Raw genomic sequence first — 17,661 nt, 5'->3', positions numbered from 1 at the left:
CTGCTTGTTTCCTCCTGCTGCTGATGTATTTTCATGACATCGTGATACCATTTCGTATCAAGCCATCAGTGGAGAGCACGCTTGTTACCACAGGTTCTTTTGAAGCCAGACCACTTTTTCACAACACCCACAGTTGGCCCATACTGGAGAGATTTCCCAGTTAAAGCCGGTCTTAGATGTGATCCACCTCTCCTGTAAACCCAACACCTCTTTCATACCACATTGCTCCCAGTGCTGCTGCAGTTAGTCCTGCACAGGCAGCATATCCTGCATGGGGTGTCCAGCACCACCAGTGTAAGGGACCAGCCAGAAATCCAGCTCAAAAGTTTGAAGGGATGGAGCAGCAGCTCTGAGAGCAAGCCCATCCAGGCACGCAGAGCAACACTGCTCTCAAAGCAGGTTATAAACTCAGTGGTTGACAACAGTATCCACACTAGCATGAGTGCAGCCTTTATTTTACTTACCACCATTGAGAAATCTCTTGATATACTCCTCATCCATTGTGGTTCAGATTATAATCCCTTGGTTTTCCTGAGCAGAGAGGGGTCATGTCTTCTCTTGCACCAAGTATTTTGCCTCCTGGAACTATAGTGCTCCTTTTAAAGAACTGCATGCTCTGTGTAGACTAGTTAAGTATTCCTGCACATCCTCCATGTGTTACCTTTCCTTCTGCTCCTCTGTTTATTTTTCCCACCTTCCTGGACCACCTCACACCTAGTTCTGCCCTCCCCACCCTTCTTTTTTCGTTCCTCCAGAGCTTGTAGTAGAGCCTAGAGAGCAAGTGCTTCCCTTCTGCCTTTTTTGCCACTCCCAAGTATGCACCTTGTGCAAGGGACACTATGCTCGGGCAGCACTGATGGTGGAAGGGGCATCTTAAGGGCACACTGGTTCTGCACCATTTTCCTCCACTGTTACCTCCCAAGCTCAAAATACGTTTGTAGTTTAGAGATTGCAAGTATCAGCATCTGAACACTATCACGGCTGCTTTCACAACTGTTATTTTCCTTTGCTCTTTAGGGGCAGTTATTTATCATTTTTCTATGCAGCCAGCATCTTCAGGCACAGGCAATTTGCTAACTTAGTACGGCTTTCCAGGATCATCACAGTACAGGAATTACTACACATATTACTATCAACTCTATTTTAGCGTGGGAATCAACATCCCTGGCAAGTACCATTCCCTATATCAAACCCCAGCCGTTCCCAAGAAACTGATCTAGAGACTCCTGCACTGCTACCTAGTTCTGTTGTTTTAAGAAACAAACTAAAGCATAACCCTAGATCATGGATTTAAGAAGTCACTGGAGTGAGACAGCATGCTGTCTATTGAACTTGCTCTTCAGGAGACAAATGCTTTGCCAGAAAAATTTAAGCACTAAGTGTGAAAAAGCCATCCCAAAATTTATTCTCAAAATGTCAACAGAAACGCATCAGTAGATACTCAAAACTACAGAGTTCTTAAAAGTCATACATTCACAATGCAGAAACTTGACAATTGGGATGCCTTTTGCATGGTCTATGTAACAATATCCATTTTACAGTGTAAACAGGTACTGGTATGTTCTTACTTACAAGTCCAGCAGGAAAGGCACAACTCGGCATACAGAGATCATAAGCAAGAATCAGGTGCAACAACATTACACAAACTTTTGGTAATGCGCATTTTTGGGGCCTTCCACAACGGAGACTGGACTTGAAGATTTCCTGCAGTCAACATCTAGACTTCTTTCCATCGTTCAGTCCTTCCATACCAAATGCTCACTTTCCAGTCTGGTTTAGATCCCATTACACACACAGTTCCAGCAGACGTTAGAGGAATAGTGAAAGGTCAGTCCAGTAAGTCTTCAGGTGCTTCCACTAATACATCAGGTTTTGGTTTCAGATAGTGCATGGAAGCATCTGCTTGAATCTCAGTTCATTACAGTGGTCATTAATAGAAAAATAGACACTACAACTACAAAAGGAAAAAATGAGGTAGATAACTTAGAATCCAGATGACTATCCCAGCAACCTTCATACAATACACACGGATCATTAATTACCATTTTGGTAGAATGCAAGTTCACAGACCACCAAGAAACTTAATGACCAGAGTAGGAATGCCATCCAAAAACCCACAAAACATTTAACCTAAGCATGAATACTTCATATTTAAATACAGGTTTACACAGACTGATCTTCTAAATTACCCAAATGAAAAAAATAAAAATAAAAAAGTCTCTTGCTAAGGAAACCAGTTCCCATGCCTAACTGCAACAGTCACCTGAGATTCCTTGCAGAGCTTTTAGACCTGACTTCCCAAGGCAAGTCTTCCCTTTCAAGAGAGGAAAAAAAAAAAAGTATATACATACCCACCCATGCTTGTTTGGGGCTCTCGGTATTGAAATAAAACATCTAGGAAAAACTGCACATCTTTGGAAGTAGGAGTTTTGGCACTATACTTGAAAGACTGTCCTAGTAGTAGTATTAAATAAGCAGCAGTCAACAATACAGAGAATTACTTCCTTAGGAGCAGTGATTAAAGAAAAACAGCAACTTTCTTTTCATAGAACTTCTGAGGCAAAAAAGGAATTAAAAAAAAAATTTTGTCGTTTTTATAGCCATTATAGTAAAAAGTACATTCAGAAACCACACAGAGCCAAAAATCCAAACAGAAAAACTATTTCTAAGAGGGTGGTAGACATTCTAGGATATTTACCCGCATTAATAATTTTCATTTCTCACCAGTAAATAGAAGCTTTTCCATCAACAGTAGGTTGTTTCCACTCTATTCAAAACCCCCAAGTATTTCACTCTAAACAAAGAGGTAAATATTCTAACCTTTGGAATTTCAAGTTGTAGAAACTTCTGTAAGGCTGTACACATTAAAGTCACACGTAAGAACTACTTTGCAAGACCCGCATCTTTCCAAATAGAAGGAAATCCTATTCTTTATTATTTACTATTTGCAAAGCAATATCATGATTGTACTCTGGGCAACTCTTACAAAGACAACCATAAAATCATTTGCACGTCAATAGGAAAATAGGAGGCTGAAGTGGAATCTCTTAAAAATATATGTTTGTGTATATATATATTTGTTCTTTCTGTACGTCAACTTCACTAGAGTTTTTAACTAACAGCAATTTTGTTCTCCTCCATGAAGTGAGGGAACTGGTGTTTTGGCACATTGTCTGCAGCAGCACCACTGGCCTTCTCCGTATCAGAACCAGTCCCAGACTGGGTCCCATCTATTTTGGAGACCGTAGCAGTATTTATTGCCGAACCACCCCCAATGGTGACTGGAAGGGTAGGTAAGCCACCGCTCTGGATCACCGAGATCTCGTTAGTCTTCATTGCTATGCCATTGCTGAGTACCGCTGCATACTGATTCCATACTGTGGGGTCAATGCTCACTGAAGGAGGCATTATATCCTTTGGAAACATTTCAGATACCTTCTTGGGATCATTCCCCAGCAGAGCCATGGGGTTATCAATCGAAAGCCTTCTTCCCCGCCTGGCAGAGTTATTCCACATGTGAGTTCCTACATGGACCTTCCATAGGGAAAAAAAAAGTAAAGAGAATTGTTAATACTGCAGCTCTTCTATGGTATACCCAAGTTCTTTTGAACAAGTTGGCTGTAGTCAAAGTAGAAGTAATTTTGCATTCAGGTAAGTATTTAAGATGGCTAGTTCTTGTCTTTGTTCTCTTCCTGGCATGTGTAAGACAGTCATTCTACTGCCAGACATCATCGTGGCTCTCTAGAGTTTACTGCTGAAGTGCTTACAGTAAGTGTAAAAACAGAGTCCTGAAAGTGGTGTTGGCAAAGATGCCCCCTTCCCCCACAAAAAATAAAAGCCACATTTTCTACTGTGAAGACTACATTGAAAAACATACTAGGTAACACCAAAAAAACTCAAAGAATTTGGAAGAGAGGTTACACCTAAGCTAAAATCTTCCACACGACAAACATACTGCTAGTGCTTCCAGCAAGTGACTGTTCACGAACTGCAGAGTATTTTCCCTCCCCATTGGCATTTATGCGAGAGGACTGAAGAGTTTGAAGAGGTTCTTGTTGGAAGCCTCTGTGCGAGTGAGGGAGCTGTGAGTCCCTTACAGGGCAAACGGATTAATCTGACAATAAGGACAGACTTGCAGCACTTCTTCAGCAAGTGCTTAGACACAATCCCCAAGTACTTTGTGCATCTCAGGATTATCCTCACAGTTTTATCCCTCCTTGTCCTGCATGGTGTTTCAAGCAGTGCACTGTAATACACGTATTCTGTAGGCATCATTCTGTGGCATTTAGTCTATGAAATGTTTATGTCCTGACACATCCAAATCCAAATGAAAATAAAGCAATCTACTTAGTAAGGGCTAAGCCTTCCCCACCATCCAAAAAGCAAAGTCAAGTGCAGTAGCAAAGACTTCCACGGGTGATCTCAGCACACTGTTTAGCAAGTTGTGTGAAGAAACTCAGGAAGGAGAGACAAAGTCAAAGATAACCATTGGAGGAACTAAAAGAAAATCAAAGTTGTCCCCAAAGGCAGGACAAATATTGGCAATAGTCTTTCCCTCCCAGGTATGACTTTCCCCGACAAAGGAATTCACAACAGAAGCGACGATTTACCTTCAGGTTTCCTTTTGTTGTAAAGGCTCTCCCACAGATGGTACAAGCAAACGGCTTTTCACCAGTATGGGTCCGCTCATGAATCTGAAGGGCGCTGGCAGAGGAGAAGTTCTTCCCACACGTAGTGCAGATGTGCTGTTTGGCAGGACGGCAGAATTTCGGTCGTGGCACGAGAAGAGGGGCAACACCAGGGGAGAGAGCTGGTGGGCCAATGAAATGGCTAGTGCTAATGGGACGCTCACTGGGCACCTCCATTTTTATGAGGGCTGGTGGGGCTCTAACAAAAGCAGCTGGAATACTACTTCGACCTGTAAAGAAAGCAAAGATAATGTTTATCCCAAGTTTCTTCTGCTTCCAAACTTAAACCTGGCTAAGATGCCCTGCCTTTGGAGCTGCATGTGTCTCAAGAGCCTCCCTGCAAAGCCCTCCAAAGCCATGTGGTGAGGCTGCTATTACACTTGCTAGGATGTTCTGAAATAAATCAGTTCACCCCTATGTTTGTTGGGGAGCTTAGGAGTTAGAAAGTCTCACTTTCTGATCAAATTTAGATCAACATCAGCCTCAGTACTAAAGAGCTCAAAACCCCCACAAAAGATTCCAGAGTCACATTCTTGGGTTAAGCAGTTTTCCATGAAACACAAATATGTATCTTTTAGAGAGCCATAGGGAGGTATCAGGTGAGCCCCATGAAAGATGGTAAGTGCACAGCCTCTATTTATTTTAAGGACCTCTATGCTACCCCTTACAGGAAATGACAGCACTTAAGTCTTTGGATTTTGTTGAACTTTGAGTCTGACTGAGTCAGGAAAACTTTACAGGGCATACGCCCCTACGCTAATAGAGAAGGAAGAGGGGAAAGCTGCGGAGGTTTTTACTCCTGTTGGTCCTTTTGGCGATGGATTTCCTCCAGTCCTACTACCTCACCCCAAGTTATTGCCAACATTTCACATTACTCACCATATTCTCCATTTGCGAAGTGTAACCCAGGTTCTTCTTTAATGACCTTTCGACCAATATTGCCGTAAGTTAAATCCAAAGCACCAACGACCCCTTCCATTTCTGCAGAAGCGTTCTCAGGACCCTCCAATTTATTTCCTGTGCCTGTATCTTCTTGATTATTGAAGCTAGGTGACTTTGACCTTACGCTCTCAGCTTGGCTGTTGGCTGGGGACAGAGCCTGGAGTGACGCAGACTCAGAGGCAGCAGGACTCCTGCCATTCTGATAATCTGGATCTCCTGCCACAGAAGACGAATCATTTGTCATGCCATCGCTTTCTGCTGAGCCATTGTCACTAGACTTCAAGCTGCTTTGCCGCTGCAAGTTCAAAGCAGAGTTGACCATCTTCATTTGATTCTCCAGTGCTGCAACACCAGAGAAGGTGGCTGCTGTGGCTGGCGATTCTGACTGTGCATCGTACGGAGTAGGAGGTTTTGAAGAACTCCTAGGGCCATCCTGAGAGTCCAGGTCCTCTTCCATCTCTATGCTTTCCACGGTCTCATCTGGGCGACTGACGTCTCCATTCTTCTCAGCCACAGTAGGATCCACATCAGTATTGTCGCAGGTGTTTTCTGGCATTGGTGTGTTGGGTATTTGTCCCCCCATATGCATGCGGATATGCTGCTGCAACACAACTGCATTTGTAAACTTCTTCTGGCAAATAGGACACGAATGTTGCATCTTTAAAGGAGTATTGGCCCGGTGGACACCATAATGAGTTTTAAGGTTCCCTTTAGTGGAGAAGGCACGGCCACAGATTTTACACTTGAATGGCCTCTCTCCAGTGTGAGTACGATAATGCATTTTGAGTGAACTCTGGCAACTCAGCACTCTGTGACAGATCAGGCACTCATTGGGGTCAGCAGTGGATTTGTCGATATTTTCAACCAGTTGCTGAAGCTTCGATGTTTCTGAGCCTTGCTCGTTTGACCCACTTACATGGAAGATGCTCACGCTGCAGGTAGCTTGTGGTGAACTCAAGCTCTGCTCTGTTCCCGATTCATGACCGACCGCCCCTGAGGAGGAAGAGCCACCCTCACTTTCTGGAGAAGGTCTTGACTGCAGGTCACTTGAGAATGTACCGGGCAGAGACTCCTTAATGCCTGCTAAGCTGGAGGTGGTCTGAGGTGCACTGGTGGCCGCAGAGGTAGGCAGAGTTGTTAGGAGAGGTTTGCTATCCACAATTAGGTTAGACTCATCCAGTGGCACAGACATCCCATACGGGATTCCAGTGCTAGTGGGAACATTGTCCAGGTGCTCAGGAACCGGGTAAGGATTCATCTTTATGTGGGGATATTTGTCTTTGTGACGCTGAAAATGCACTTTAAGGTTTCCTTTGGTTGTAAAGCGGTTACCACAAATGTTACACTTGTAGGGTCTTTCACCGGTGTGGGAACGGAGGTGGATCTGCAGAGCACTGTCGTTGCCGAAGACCTTGCCGCAGAATTTACACTTGTGTTTGAAGATTGGCTCTTCTGCATTCGGTTTGCTTTCAGACACGCTAATGTTGGGAGGTTTTCCTTTCCCCTTCTTTGAGGAATCTATTACAGAAGAAACAGCCGAAAGCGGATTTTGGAAGATGACGGAGTTGGAGGACTGAGGTAGCAAAGGATTCGGGAACCGAGACATGGAGCCGGGGAGGCTTCTGCTTGCCTCTGGCTTCAAGGGGAATGAGGAGGAAAGCCCAGCAGCCAGCGAGGTGGCGGCCGCAATGCCAGTGTTAGAATGAGGTAGTTTTCCTTGCTTCAAGGATTCCAGTGATAGGCTCTGGCTTCCAGCTTTTTGTCCGATTAAAGCAACAGCAGCCGACAGCTGCTGAGACATGTGAGCGCCCAGAGCTTTTAGTGGATCAGTAGCAGCTGCTATAGAAGGATGCAGGGCATGGGGAGCCATCATGGCAATCTGAATGCGAATTTGCTCCGTCAACTGAATTTGCTGGAGTTGCTGCTGCTGCAAACAGACGAGTTGCTCCAGGATCATGGGGATAGCATTAAAACTGGCTGCTGAAGAAGAGATGGCATCGGAGGTCCGCTGGTTCACAGCCACTTTAGTGCCACGTATCGTCTGCAAAGTCACATTAGTGTTTGGTACTTTGGATTTTGGTAGATAGCTTAGCCCAGAAGCCGCAGGTGTGACGGGGGGTTCTATTTTAAGGTACATTCCTCCTACCGCCTCAGCATCCATTTTTCCTTCTCTCTTTTCTGCAGAACCAGTGCAGCCCTTTGCCTGAATGTCCTTGCGTGTCCTGCTATCCATTCGATCACTTGCAAAGCTCCCTAGAGAAGATTCAGAGAAGCTTTCAGGGGGTACTGTTCCCTCACTGTCACTCATGATTAGAACAGGTGGATTTTTAGTGCAATTTTTCTTATGCTCAAGGAATTCAGAGAGATCAAAGAACTCTGCACAGCATTTCTCACAGATTTTAGTTTCCTCCGTGCGGCACCTTTTCGAACTCATTTCACCATCTCTGTCACCTGGGACGTCTTGTGGACTCCCTTAAAATAAAAGAAAGTCGCATTATTAATAGCTAGATTTAGACCAAGTATTTCCTATTCTTAAGATCACTGACTTCACCTGAATTGCAAGTTAAAGACACAAGACACTGGAATCAAGTTTGCAGATCAATCTGAACTCCTGCTCTTTGTTTTGCTGCTAATTCATTTGCAGCCCCAAAGAAATCTGCATCTTAGCTCCATTTTCAATGAAAACAATAATATAAAAGGGATCTTACAAGGCTTGGGGGAAAAGAGGTTTATCGCAAATCCCTTTATACAGGTAAAGAGACAGTGCAACAAGGCAGCTAGCACCTGAAAAATAGTTTAAAAGGAATATGACTCAAGGAAGACAGAGAAGGCTTCGTAACATTGAAGCAAAATATCACCTAAACTTACTTTTGTGTTTGTACTTCAGTTTACAATCCTTAATTAAGCGTCTCACAGAAATTCATGTAAGATTGTTAACGCAGGAACTTCAGAGCTGTTCTTAATTGTACACTGATCTATTAAACAACATTCACTCCGCCATTATGGAAGTAATTACTACCGAAGAGGGCTGACAAAAGCAAAAGTAAGTCCAATATTAGCTTTTAAATACTTCAAAAGCATGCCAACATAAAAAACCTCTAAAAAGCCACAGTAGTAAAGAAAAATGATTAACTTACAGAACCCCACACATAGGTACGAGCCTACATTGATACTGATGATTATTAAGACAGCGAAGCAACAAGTCCTGCTGGCAAACCACATGAAGTTGTTTCAGACCTGCTCAGGACACCCTGTTTAGCTGCATCTGCAACTCACCCATCTGTTTTTAGGGAGGGGGAGGCAAAGCAAAGCTGGTCTGCAAGTCCACTCCTGCCCTTCCTCCACCAGCGCCCCACAGATTAGACTGAGCATAATTTGCATGCCGACAAAAAAAAAAATATAATTCAGGGAAATATCAGAACGGGAAGAGAGGTTAAGAGAAATTCTAAACCAAAACAGGATGTTTTTGCTCGGTCTAGCCGTCCTTCAAACAACAAACTCACACCCAGCTCAAGGCGGGCAAGCATTCGGGGCACGGGACACAGAAGTGTTCAGGAGGTAAAACTTGAGGCTTATACAGCTGAGGGGGAAGGGGGAAGGACTGCAGATGTATTACAGTCCCCATCAAGTGAAGTGTCCTGTAACTCACATTAATTGGTCCAGTTTTGATGAGTGCCAAGGGTGCAGTAACCAAGTGCTTCACCTCCCACACACCCAGTGGGGCACACTGCAGACTTCAACCACAATGGAGAATTTGTATTTCGAGATCTCTTCTATTCAGGTCCTGCATCTCCAGTAACTCATCTCAGGGCTCAGCTCCGGTTCCACATTACTAACCCACACCATTTTACAAGGGGAACCGAAGACTCTGCAAGCACAGCAGCTATTTGCGGCTTTCATTTTAAAGGTGTAACTGAACCACACATCTGATACATGTGTATATCCTGTACATGGCAGGGTGGAGGGGAAGCATGTCCAAGCAACAACTCAAGCACGTTGACTTACTGTTTCAGGGTAATGTAAAAGCTCCGTAAGGGAGGGTAGCACAAACCTTGACATTTCTTAGGTTAACAAGGGTATTATATGTATATTCAACAAATCGAACTTCAACTGTTTAATGTCGAATGACAATGCACATGAAAGTTTTTTCTTAAAAAACAGCTTGATCAATTAAAAAACTCAAGTATCAGAGACCTGTTATGCTATAATCTGAGGAGCAATAAATCCCAATCTATATGTATGCAATTCTGTTAACCACACACATTTCAGGGTTGCAAGTCCTTGAACGGGGAGGAAAGGTGTTCTCAGCACAGCTATGATCAAACTGTTTGAATCCTTCATATCTGAACAGAAAGAACACTCCCTCCCCCCCCGCCTTCAGCCCAAACAACTTCCACAAGTGAAGGAGGTAAAAGCATAGTTTTAGCTTACATTTCCCACCCCAAGAATCATTAAATTGATGCCTCTTAGGTTGATTTAACTCTATGGAAAAATATACAGAGAAATCTAGTCTGCAGAGAAGTACAAGTAGTACATGATTCAGAACTTGGTCAATAAATAGAGTCAACTGAGGTCAAGAATGGATGTTTTTAACTTCATCTTTGCAAAAGTCTGAGTAGATATAATGGGAAAGAAAGCACTGGTGTTGAAAAAAAAAAAAAAAGACAAGAAGCTTGAGTAACTACCTGTACACTGACTCAAGAGGTCTTTACTTGACTACTTTCATAACATCCATCCAACAGGTATTTCACAGAATAGGCTAAAACAGCAAAACCTCTTTTCCAAATCCTTTAGCATTTAGGGCTTTAACAGTCTAATCTCCCAGGCCCAACTATACAGTTTCCCCGTGTTGCAAAATAACCTCAGGTTTTACTTTAGAAAGCACAAAGCTTTTCCTTCCACAGTCTCTCCTCTGTGAGCACATGCATTTCACACTGCAGTCTGCACCTCTGCAGTGGCCATGCAAAATGTTCCAAGTGGAGTAGAAATGTCTACATGAAAGACTGCTGCCCACCCCCAAGGAGATATTCCAGGATAACGATGTCTAGACAAGTCTTCAAACTTTAACTGCTTCAAAGCGTATGATCATTTATCTCCCTTCCATTGATAGTTCATTTTTTTTTCCACTGATAAGACTACGCTAAATTCAAAGCCCCCTTTTCCAATCTCCAGCACAGCCCATGCTCCAAATTTTCATAATTCTGAGAAGCTCCAGAGGTAACTTTTCTGGTCCTACACAACAGTTGCCACCTTAAGAGAAACAAACCTCTGGTAAACCGAAGGTACCCGTTGTTTGGCAGCAGCTGGCAGGTTAGCAGCCCTGTCCTGGCCCCTGCCAGCTCTCACTGCCCCTGTCACACAGTTTAGTTCCCAGTTCCAGACAGTAAGGCTCAAGGACTCCAAATAAATTCAATTCCCAGCTTGTACCAACTCGCTGCAAGCCAAGTAGGGAAGAGTTATGCCTTATTTTCCTTTCTACCTTAGAATAAGTGAGTATAATAGCTTGCCCTAGCTCAAAAAGGGTTTATGATACAGGCAGTAGAAGCAGGACGCTTGGTTATTGTGTAGTAGCTGGAATAACGAAGCAGCAATTTACTGTTTCTTTAACACACCCAACAGCTTCTGTGAAACTCTTCATCTTGATCTCCAGCTACATCCTCCCCCCAGCCTCGCAGGAGCACCGAGCGCCTGCAATCAGAGCACCTCATTTCCCCAAACCCCCGCGCTGCGCTGCCCGCCCCCCCGGAGCAGATAGCGCTGACATGAACTTAACGGTCTGAAATCGTGGGGTTTCTCTGCAAAGAAACCTCCCTGCGCAGCCAGCTCTGTCCACATACTGTACGAGGATTTACCGAGGAGCGGAGAGCCCTGCCACAATTGCTTGTGCACTTCACTTAACCCTCTCCAAAGGCTTCCCAGGGATAGGACTTCTACTGTTTTTTTTATCTCCCCACCCCCGAATTTCAGGAATGTTATCTCTCAGCATCTAGTTATCCAATAAGTTAGAAGAATGCAGTAAACCCAGCAGGGGGGTTAGATTGAATCACTGGCAAATGGATGGAAAAAATCCACTATTGTGTAGGACAAGGCGGTCATCGACAAGGAAGGCTGATAAAATCCACACAGCTCGAATTAATTTTTTTTAAGGGACTCAGTAAAAGAAGAATGAAATAAGTCTTGTCTGTTTTGATGTGATTTCAAAAAAGGTTCTGCTGGTCTACCACTCATCTGAGCAATTACCGACTTTTTTTTTTTCAACTGTGGTAAAATTATATTTCACTAGAATTGGGAAGAAATAGTCAGATCTCAGTCTGTCCCCCCCATTTTTTTCCCCCCAAGAGTTTAATACTTTTGTGAGGCTACTTTTTCCACAGACTACCTTTAATCAACTATTTTAACATTAACATAATCACGCACTTTCCCAGTTAAAATTAACTCATGAAGGATTAGGAAGTATCCACTCCAGTCCTAAACGTGAAAACCTCTGCCATCACCTCCCCTGTTGCTCTCGGGCATCCTGCTTCCCTGATTTTTTTTTTTTTTTTCCTGTTCCCAGCTGAGAAGGTAGGACTTCCAAGAACTTTAAACTGTCCAAAAATTCCCTTCTTTTCCCACTATAAAACACCATTTAAAACATTTCCTTTAAATATAACGACAACAAAATCACTTCCTTGAGCAAGCAAAATACACGACTGGTTACTTAAGAGAAATATTCCAAAGGCCTTGATGCTTTCTACACTGAATTTACCAGCAGCATTTTTGTACCCAAGAATGAGCCAGAAACGTGTTACACCTAACAATTAGGATTTCACGTGCTTTCCAGGTTCTCTCTCAAGGCTTTCATTTTTTTTTCATTCTCTACCTACCGAGTCACCCTTTCGATTATCCACCTACTCGAGAGAAACACTCGGCCAAGGGCAGAATAAACTATCGTGAATAAACGCTTCTGAGGAGCAAAGAAAGAAGTGTTAAAACACGCAGGGAAGGTTAAGATGAAGGCAGTGGCTTCAAGCGGAGGCCACGGCGCCGGCGGCAGCCCCCGCAGCCCCCCCCTCCCCCGGAGCCGGGCGAGCCCCGCACCGCCGGGCGCCCCTGCCCGCGGTGCCTGCGCGCTCCCCGCCGCGGCGCGGAGCGGCCGCGCGTCCCGGCGGCGCTGGGCCGGCCGGTCGGTGGAGGGCACTCACGGCCCGTGCTGCCGCCCGGCCCCGGCCCCGGCCCCGGCGGGGAACCGGCCGCCCCCAGGCGGGGCCTCCCCGGGGAGCGCGGCCGGGGCTGGTCCCGCTCGCCCCCCCCCGGCATCCACCTGAGCTAAACAGCAGCCCGGGCATTACCCACTATAATGGCTTTTTTTTTTTTTTTTTTTTTTAAGCAAAGGGTGTTTCTCGAGCCTGCTTCAGGGTACAGCAGTAACACCAAAAAGCGGAGGTCTGCTCCCAGCAGCAGCACCAGGGGCCACCCGCCCTCGGCCCTACCTGCTCGGCGCGGCCGGTCCTCCCGCCGGCGCGGCCCCGGACCACACTTAACACTAGGACAGTGTTTAAGACCGAGCTAAACGGCACAAACCCCGCTGCCAAGGTCAATTGCATGAGAGTCCTAATTGTAAGCCTGACATCAACTTACCACCCACAGCAAGCAGGAGGAGGCAAAGGTTAGAGCAGCAGCTCTGTCAAAACGTCACATGCCACCGAGCCCGGCGAAAGGGCTTCATCACTACAACCACTATAATGTTTCACTTACGTAAAAGGAAAAACAAGCCGGGCATCGCCCCCCCCACCCACCCCCCTCGGCTTCCAGGCACCCTCTCACCCTTCGCAGCGCTGCACCCCCCCGGCTGCGCGGCCACGGCAGAGCCAGGGGCCGGTACCCGCCCCGCCGCCCCTCCCGCTGCCCCCGGCCGGCCAGGCCGGCCTTCCCCACCGGCGGGAGCTTCGGACAACCTAAAATAAATAAAATTAAAAAAAAACAACCAGAAAACTTGGCTTTGCTCGTTAAACACCCCCCCACACACCCCCCTTCCATTTTTTTGCAGATCTGAAAGCACGAAGCGAGGATTTAAATAAAGGAAATCTCTAATCTTACCCTGAGAAAAAGTTGCCGTTTGATACTGTATTTTTAAGAATGAATCAGATTTTTAATGGCAGCAATGCAGCACAATGGGCATTTTCAACCCCTTTGTGAAAATGCTAATTTTCGGTATGTAGTATTATTCTCCAGTGACCACCTGCTGATTTTTTGACCTGTTAATTGATCACCAGGTTAGCAGAACCGTTTCTTAACACGCTGCATTGTTCACAGAGGTGGGTCCCAATCCGCTTTGCAAAAAAAGGAACACTTGCAAAACAGGAGATAAGGGCTTGATTTTATTATTACGATTATGCTTATATTCGATAATGTCCCAGACAAATCCCTGCGGCATTTCCATTTTGTTCTGCACCTTCATCACTTGCTATTTGCGGGCACACCTGGAGCGGGCAGTTTCAAGACTACTTTGGAGATGCGCGGACGGGAGGAGCCGTCGGAGCCGCAACCACGCGTTTTATTTCTGAAAACAGACAGGGGAGAGGGCGCAGGACGGGGCTCCAGTACGGGGACCTGCACCGGCCGCCGCCTCCGGGCGAACCCCACCGGTGCCCCCGGGCCACGGCGGAGGGTCCCGGCGGAGCGCGGCCGCGGGGCGGCGCGCAGCAGCGCCGCCACCCCCCCCCAAAAGACGGTCCCGTCCGTAAGCGGCGGGAGAGCCCCCTCGGGCGGGGTGAGAGCTGCTCCAGGTTCCCCCCGGGCTGTGCAACGGCTGCCCCGGCTCCCGGAGGGATTTCCATCCAGGGTTTTGTTGTTAAAAGAGGGGGGAAAACAAAACAAAATAAAAAGCCCCAACAACAACAAAAAAGCAGCTGGCCATTGCCCCGGAGAGCACGGTGTGTAGCGATCCTCCCCTCCCTGCACACCTCCCCCGCCCCGAGCGGGCCGCATCAGGAGTTATTAACCCTTTTGTTTCAGCGCAGGGCCGGAGGTGGCTTTCCAGCAGTGGGCAGAGATTTACATGTGGAAACATCACCTCCATCCCCCAACCTAACCATATGCACAAAGGAAAACAGTCATGCATTAAACATGGGATTTATTGCCTTCTGGCCAGCTTGCTGTTTCTTAAGTCACCATTAACCGGACCCAACAATTGCACATTTCGGCTCAAAGAAGAGAGGGGGGAGGAGGAAAAAAAAATTAAGAGCCCGAACCTCCTGCGGGCTGGGAACGGGCAGCTCCTGTAACGTGCACTAGTATTGATCAGTTTAGGGATGGAAAAACCCCACGCGAAACCAGTCGCTTAGGAAGGCCGAGAACCCACAGAAAGTTCTTGGGGGACATAAAGAAGCGTGGGGGGACAACCACCACAACTACTGCCAACAAACGCAGCCCCGGCTCAGCTGCCTCCCCCTCCCCACGCGGGACGTGCCCTCCCGGCTCCACTCTCGTTGCGGAGCAGGACGGGCACGGGGGGGGGGGGGGGGGTTCCCCAGCGCCGCGGCGCCAGGGGCGTTAGTAGCGGGGGGAGAGCCCGCAGCGGAGCCGCCAGCCCCCCCGCAGCCCGGCTGCAGGAAGATGCTGCTCCGTCGAGGAAAGCCGTGCACGCTCCAGCAGCCCCGGCCCTTCCCCGCTCCCGTGGGGGCCACCGGCAAGCGAGTGCCCCCCCCACACCCCTTCCCCTGCGCGGCCACCCCCACCGCGAGCGCGGGGCTAATTGGAGCGCAAATTTATACTTTTCCCTCAGCAAGGCACAGGGCTGCGAGCTCCCCTAAAAGGAGGGACAGCGATTTGCGGGAGCAGAATCCCCCACACCGCCCAAATACAAAGCGCTCACGCACACCCCACATTAGCTCACCGGAGTTATTTTAGGAAGTCGGAAATCAAAGATGGCTGGAGGTCAAGCTACAAAAGGTCCAGGGCGATTGTGATCTCCAACAAAAATAGTCCGAGCGTTGTTTTGGTTGTTGGTGGTTTGTTTTTTTTTTTTTTTTTTTTTAAAAAAAAGCCCCACAAAAATCCTCATATAACTACCGAGAAAGCGTTAAATAAATGGGGGAAACCAAACTCGAGCTATTTCCTACCCCTGCGAAGATTGTTCACAATTCCTTCCTCTCCCCCCCCCCCCCCGCGCCTCCGTTTGCCCCCCCCATCCCCTCCGCCTTAGGGCGGCTTTGGGGTTCACCTCCCATGAGGCTGCACCCCGAGCGCAGCGCGGACGGCGCAGCCCTGCGCCCCCCACGCGGGGGCCGGCGCAGACTCCGCGGGACTGGGGCGGGGAGGGGGGGGTGAGGGGGTGCGGGGCATTGGGGGGGTCGCCAGCCGGGCAGGGCGAGGGACCCCTCGGGCAGCACCGGCGCTCCGCGCAGGGCTGCGCCCCGGAGCAGCCCAAAGCCGAGCCCCCCCAAAGCCAACACCCCCCACCCCCCAAGAAATAACATGGGGCCGGTGCCCCGCTCAGCCGCACGGAACAACACCGCGCCGGGGCTCCGCAGGGGCGCGGGGATTTAAATGCGCCCCAAAAGCCTGCGAAGAGCTGGGGGTCGGGTTCCCAGCGGAGCCCACGGGGGAAAAAAGCGGGGGATGAAGCACGAGGGTGGAAAAAGCCCCCCCGGCAAGCGCCCCGCCACCGCCTCCGCGCATCAGGAAAGTTGGGACCCGCGGCGGCTCCGCGCCCTCTGCGCCTTACCACTTGCAGCATCTGGGGGCTGCTCCTCGGAGTTGATGTGCTGGGGCTTCGCCTGCTTCCGTCGCGACATGGTGCACCAGCATCGGGAGCAAAATAGTAGCAATTATTTTCCTCTTCACAACAAATTCCTAGAGTTGGGAAATTACCCCCATTGGGCGGAATGCGCATGTCAGAGTAATTATGATTATCAATAATGCATTGCGATTTATCATGGGTCCCTGACAGCTGATTGGCCTGAGTCCAAGGGCTCACAGATTATTCAAATAAGGCCCATTGATCCGGGCGCAGCGGGGCACGCTGGGCCATGTAGTCCCGGCCCGGCCCGGCCCGCCCGAGCGGGCGACAAAGGCGGCGGGGCCGCCCCGGGCAGCCCCCCCGGGCAGTGGGGGCAGGAGCCAGCTTTGAGAGTAAACAAACAAGCCAGCAGCCCGACTTTCCAGGCTAGCGAGGAACAATACCTTTGTTATCTCACCTGCGCTTTTTATATTGTGCTTTAAAGACTTTTTTTTTTTTTTTTTTTTTTTTTTCCCCCCCTCCCTAAAGCAAGCAGAAGTCCGGGACAATGCTAATTCTTCCCTTTGTCGTTAGATAAAGTGGAAAAGGAAAGAGCACTGATTGTCCGAATGGACGAGCCCGGGGTCTCCTGGTGGTGTGGGCAAGTTAAGGGGCTTTAAAAGCGGATCCAGACAGCGCGTAATTATGCTTGGCGTTGGTTCATTTGTTTAAAGACTTCTTTTAAGTCTCACTTTCTGGGAAGCCGACAAAATTGAGCCAATAGTGTTTTAGCCAGTAGTATTTTTAACAGCAAATAAAAGCGTTAGACATGTAAAAGGTTCATGTGAAAGACTTGAAGCAAATGAAAAAACAATGCTTTGAAAGTGTTTTCCTGTACTAAGCCGACTGTGTAAGTACACAGTGGAATCATTTTCATTTTTACTCCCCTCTTCTGCTGTTGGGCTCCATGTGAAAATGCACCACGTTTAAATCCTCCTCCAGAGCCCCAGCTGGGTGGCCCCTGGCGTTTGGTGGCAACACTGGAGGCAGAGCCCATGTGGCTCCATGTGACTGCAGGACCCGGCTCAGCTAAGGCTCGGATTTACTCCGCTGTAAAGCCCCCGAGTGTTACAGAGCAGAGTCCCCTCCACTCCTCTGATCCCCACTGAAGCCAGCTGGACCTTGCATGAGCAAAAATGTGAGGATCCTTGAATATATGGAGATGTGGATTGCAGAATCTTTGTGGGAGACGGGATTGCTTTTTGTTTTCATGTGGAACATCCCTCCCTCCCAGGTCTAGATGGGTTGCTAGAAGACATTGGGGAGAGA

The 17,661-nt window shown here is 47.7% G+C and overlaps 1 protein-coding gene across 1 annotated transcript; it reads right to left on the bottom strand.

The window, feature by feature from the left end:
• Nucleotides 1-1,380: 1,380 nt before the first annotated feature.
• On the bottom strand, nucleotides 1,381-16,953 carry SALL4 (spalt like transcription factor 4). The gene is made up of 4 exons (XM_074843374.1): nucleotides 16,339-16,953; nucleotides 5,568-8,102; nucleotides 4,611-4,918; nucleotides 1,381-3,534 (listed from the first exon to the last, which is right to left on the bottom strand). The coding sequence occupies exons 1-4, from the start codon at nucleotides 16,406-16,408 to the stop codon at nucleotides 3,112-3,114; spliced, it is 3,336 nt and encodes a 1,111-aa protein (XP_074699475.1). The 5' UTR covers nucleotides 16,409-16,953; the 3' UTR covers nucleotides 1,381-3,111.
• Nucleotides 16,954-17,661: the final 708 nt, after the last annotated feature.

The sequence above is a fragment of the Strix aluco genome, chromosome 17 (assembly GCF_031877795.1).
Source record: "Strix aluco isolate bStrAlu1 chromosome 17, bStrAlu1.hap1, whole genome shotgun sequence".
In the NCBI taxonomy this organism is placed as follows: Eukaryota; Metazoa; Chordata; class Aves; order Strigiformes; family Strigidae; genus Strix; species Strix aluco.
This window is presented reverse-complemented; position numbering and strand designations above follow the sequence as displayed.

What these genes read in the sequence shown, in the direction of transcription:
- SALL4 (XM_074843374.1), bottom strand. Translation starts at nt 16,408, where the DNA reads ATGTCGCGACGGAAGCAGGCGAAGCCCCAGCACATCAACTCCGAGGAG. An exon ending in CTTCGCAAATGGAGAATATG is followed by an intron (nt 4,919 to 5,567) that starts GTGAGTAATGTG and finishes CTTTCTTTACAG; the next exon opens with GTCGAAGTAGTATTCCAGCT. An exon ending in CAACAAAAGGAAACCTGAAG is followed by an intron (nt 3,535 to 4,610) that starts GTAAATCGTCGC and finishes TCCCTATGGAAG; the next exon opens with GTCCATGTAGGAACTCACAT.